This window comes from Mus caroli, chromosome 6 (assembly GCF_900094665.2).
Source record: "Mus caroli chromosome 6, CAROLI_EIJ_v1.1, whole genome shotgun sequence".
NCBI lineage: Eukaryota > Metazoa > Chordata > Mammalia > Rodentia > Muridae > Mus > Mus caroli.
In genome coordinates, this window is record NC_034575.1 from 35,026,495 (window position 1) to 35,030,019 (window position 3,525).

The 3,525-nt window shown below is 46.6% G+C and overlaps 1 protein-coding gene across 1 annotated transcript in view; it reads right to left on the minus strand.

Annotated features, from left to right (window-relative positions):
- Positions 1-3,525, minus strand: part of Kiaa1147 (KIAA1147 ortholog) — a 30,047-nt gene that overhangs the window by 2,631 nt on the left and 23,891 nt on the right. The window contains exons 5-7 of the mRNA XM_021165104.2: positions 2,960-3,098; positions 714-845; positions 440-590 (exon numbers count right to left, since the gene is read on the minus strand). Of these exons, the coding sequence (XP_021020763.1) occupies positions 440-590; positions 714-845; positions 2,960-3,098 (422 nt within the window). The remainder of the gene's footprint in view (positions 1-439; positions 591-713; positions 846-2,959; positions 3,099-3,525) is intronic.

Here is a 3,525-nt window from a genome sequence, read left to right on the forward strand (position 1 = left end):
ATATAGTACATATTATATGCTAACTCTTCATTTTGTAGCATAAACAATTGAGAGTTACATGGAACAGTGTACATACACAAGCTTCCTAATGGGTCCACACAGTGTAGATGCTCAGTCAGTGGGTATTCCAAACATACAGGCAAAGGTCTTTGGGGTGTTTCTGAGAGGTAGTGTGACTGGTTCCTTCACTGGGGTTTAGAGTCTTAAGTCCATCAGGAACCCCCCATGTGTGAGGGCAAGATGGAGGAATGCCAGCCTTCTAAAGCACAGGAGATTGGGAAAGCTCAAGTGGTGATAGAGTGGGCTTTTCGCAGATTCGCGGGACCATCCTGCTTAGGGTGCTGCTGTGACTGGCCTGCAAGTCCCTTTTAGCACAGCACTGGCCTGGGCTGCACTCACTAGCACACAGGACACGCATCTGACAGATGAGCCGTCTCACCTCTGCTCATTGAGCCGACGGTACTTCTCCCTGTCTGCACTGTTGATCTTCAGCAGGGGTTGCAGGTGGTCATGGTGTGTCTTTACATTCTGGTTGTCCACGTACACATCGTACAGCTCACGCTTCTCTTCAAATATCTTCTCTGTGGTACCTTTGGAGCCCAGGATAAATGAGGTAAGAACCCCAAAGGGACACAAACACACACAAGCCAGTGCAATCTCACTACTACAGAATTAAACATCACAGGGAGAGGTGGGGAGGTCCCCATACTCACAGGCTACATAGGACACCTCAACTTCCAGGCTCTCAATGTCAGCCACGTTCACATAGAAGAAAGGCTTGGACTCAGGGATGGTGCCCCCAATGCCAGGCAGGGACACATTGGCCAGACAACAGCAACAGTACACTGTAAGAGGGGGACACCAGAGTGAGGAATTTTCCTCCTGTTCCTTTCTCCCCCACCCAAGACCAAGCAGGTCGATACCTCAGAACAGTTGTCCTACATGAAGCTGTTACATTGTGTTGTTGGTTCTTGCCAAACCCCATATTGAGGCTTGGTCACCAGTATAATAATATTGGGAGATTAGGGTCCCTAAGATAGAATTAGGTCACAGAGGTGCTACCCTTATAAAAAGTTATCTCTAAAGTGTTATAAGTGAGTTTGCTCCCTCCCCAATGCCCTCTTCCATATATGATCTCTTCCACCATGAGGCCTCAAAAGCTGACCAAATCCAAAAGCCAGTGTCATTCTTTTGGACTCTGAGAACCATGAGCCCAAACAAACCTTCCCAGCCTCGAGCGAGCGTTTAGCTAGGCCAATGGGAAGTTGTCTCAGAAGCCAGAGAAGGCTTTGTTTGTGCTACCTATCCTATAACCGGGTAGTCTTGGAAAATCTTCAGGGCCCCACTGCAGAACCTGATATCTTTTTTTTTTATTAGATATTTTCTTTATTTACATTTCAAATGTTATCCCCTTTCCTAGTTTCCCCTCCGAAAACCCCTACCCCCTTCCCCTGCTCCCCAACCCACCCACTCCCTCTTCCTGGTCCTGGCATTCCTGTATACTGGGACATAGAACCTTCACAGAACCTAGGGCCTCTCCTCCCATTGATGACTGACCAGGCCATCCTCTGCTACATATGCAGCTAGAGCCACATGTCCCACCATGTGTTTTCTTTGATTGGTGGTTTAGTTCCAAGGAGCTCTGGGGGTACTGGTTAGTTCATATTGTTCCTCCTATGGGGCTTCAGCTCATTGGGTACTTTCTCTAGCTCCATCCAATGGATGATTGTGTGAGCATCCACTTCTGTATTTGCCAGGCACTGGCAAAGGCCCTCAGGAGACAGTTATATCAGAACCTGATATCTTAAAGTTCTCATTGATAATTTATCACCAAATAGATGCTGAATTTTTCTCACTGACCTGACTGGCCTTCTCCCTCCTCAAGGCTCTGGCTCGATAGAACCTCCCATCCTCTGGTCCTCCCCTTTCCGTGCTCTCCTTCAGTCTCCTGCCCTTGAGCCACTATCGACCAACCTCTTACACCTGGCACCTTCATTCCTCACTCTCTCCAGGTGATGCTGTCATTCCAAGGTTATTACATAGGCTTTATGTCACTCTCAAGCCCAGCTATTCCCCAGAGATCCTAACCCAATCACACAACTGCCTGATGAACATCTCCCTGGAAATGTCTCAAATAGTGAACACCAATCACGCCCCAAGTTAGCCCACCACCAAACAACTCATTACTCTTTGGTCCCTCTGTTGGCATTCTGTCTAAGCTCCATCCCCACAGTTCCTGGCAGCAGCCAGGTATGTTCCTCCTCGCAGTTACCTGGCAACAGCCAGGTAGGCATGGCACTATAAAAGGGGCTGCTTGGCCCCTCCTCTCTCCCTTATGCTCTTGCCTCTTTCTTACCTCTTGCCCCCTTGCTCCCTATTCCCTTCCCCCGTCTCTCCACATGGCCCCCATTTCTCTACTCTCTCCTTCTCTCTGCCTTTCTCTGCCTCTGCTACCCTCTTAACTCCCCTTCCCATGCCCTAAATAAATTCTATTCTATATTCTATACTATATCGGTGTGTGTCTGTTTCCCTCAGGGGAAAGGGATACCTTGGCATAGGCCCACTGAGGCACCCTCTTCCCCCACACTGTGCCAGAATATATTCTTATAGCTCTTCCTCTTTTTATGATCACAACACCCCCACTTTCCTCATGATCCTTATCATCCTAGACTCTTCTTCAACCATACCCCTGCATACTTCAGCTAACCTGATCCAGTTTACCTCTTACCCACAATCCACCATTCTGGCTTCAACCCAGACACTTATCTCTTCGAAGATACTAAGGTAAGCCCCCTCCCCATCCATCTTCATTGCCTCCAGACTCTATACTCTAATTCCCATCAGAAGCCTTGATCCCATTGAAATGACCCAAACTCTTCCAAAGTTGGTCAACAACTAAAGGATGAGGGCATATGTACTGGGCATTTAGGAAGAGCCCCTCACTTGGGCTATTGGTTACCTCTATAGCACACGACACCCACAGGTGGGGGAGAAAATATCAGAATGCGCTTTCGAAGTAAGGCGAACTTCCAAAGAATGAGGATCTGTTCTCCAAAGAACTTAATAAACTGAGACATACAGCCAGCAGGGTGTGTGATCTGGAAACATACAAGGACAGGTGGACAGCTTGTTAGAGGTTACCACTGTGAAACAGCCTTCTGTAAAAACTCCAAAGCACCAGCAAGCATGAAGAGATAGTTGCTTCCACACAAAATGATCATCTGATGCTTTAAATTTTTCTTTAAAGTGGATTTCTACAATGCATCAGCTCCCCTGACAGAATGAAGTTTGAAATTTAAGGACTATAAACACTTTGGATAGAAATGAAGAGAAAACAGCTGAATTTTATTATTTAAACTAAGGGGGGGGCACCCACTAGGAGAAGAAGAAGGGGGTTGAGGGAGGATGGTAGGAGGAGGTGACCAGGAGGTGGGCAGTGAGCAGGATATAAAGTGGAAAAAATATATATGTGTAAAAATATAATATTATATATATATATATATATATATATATATATATATATAT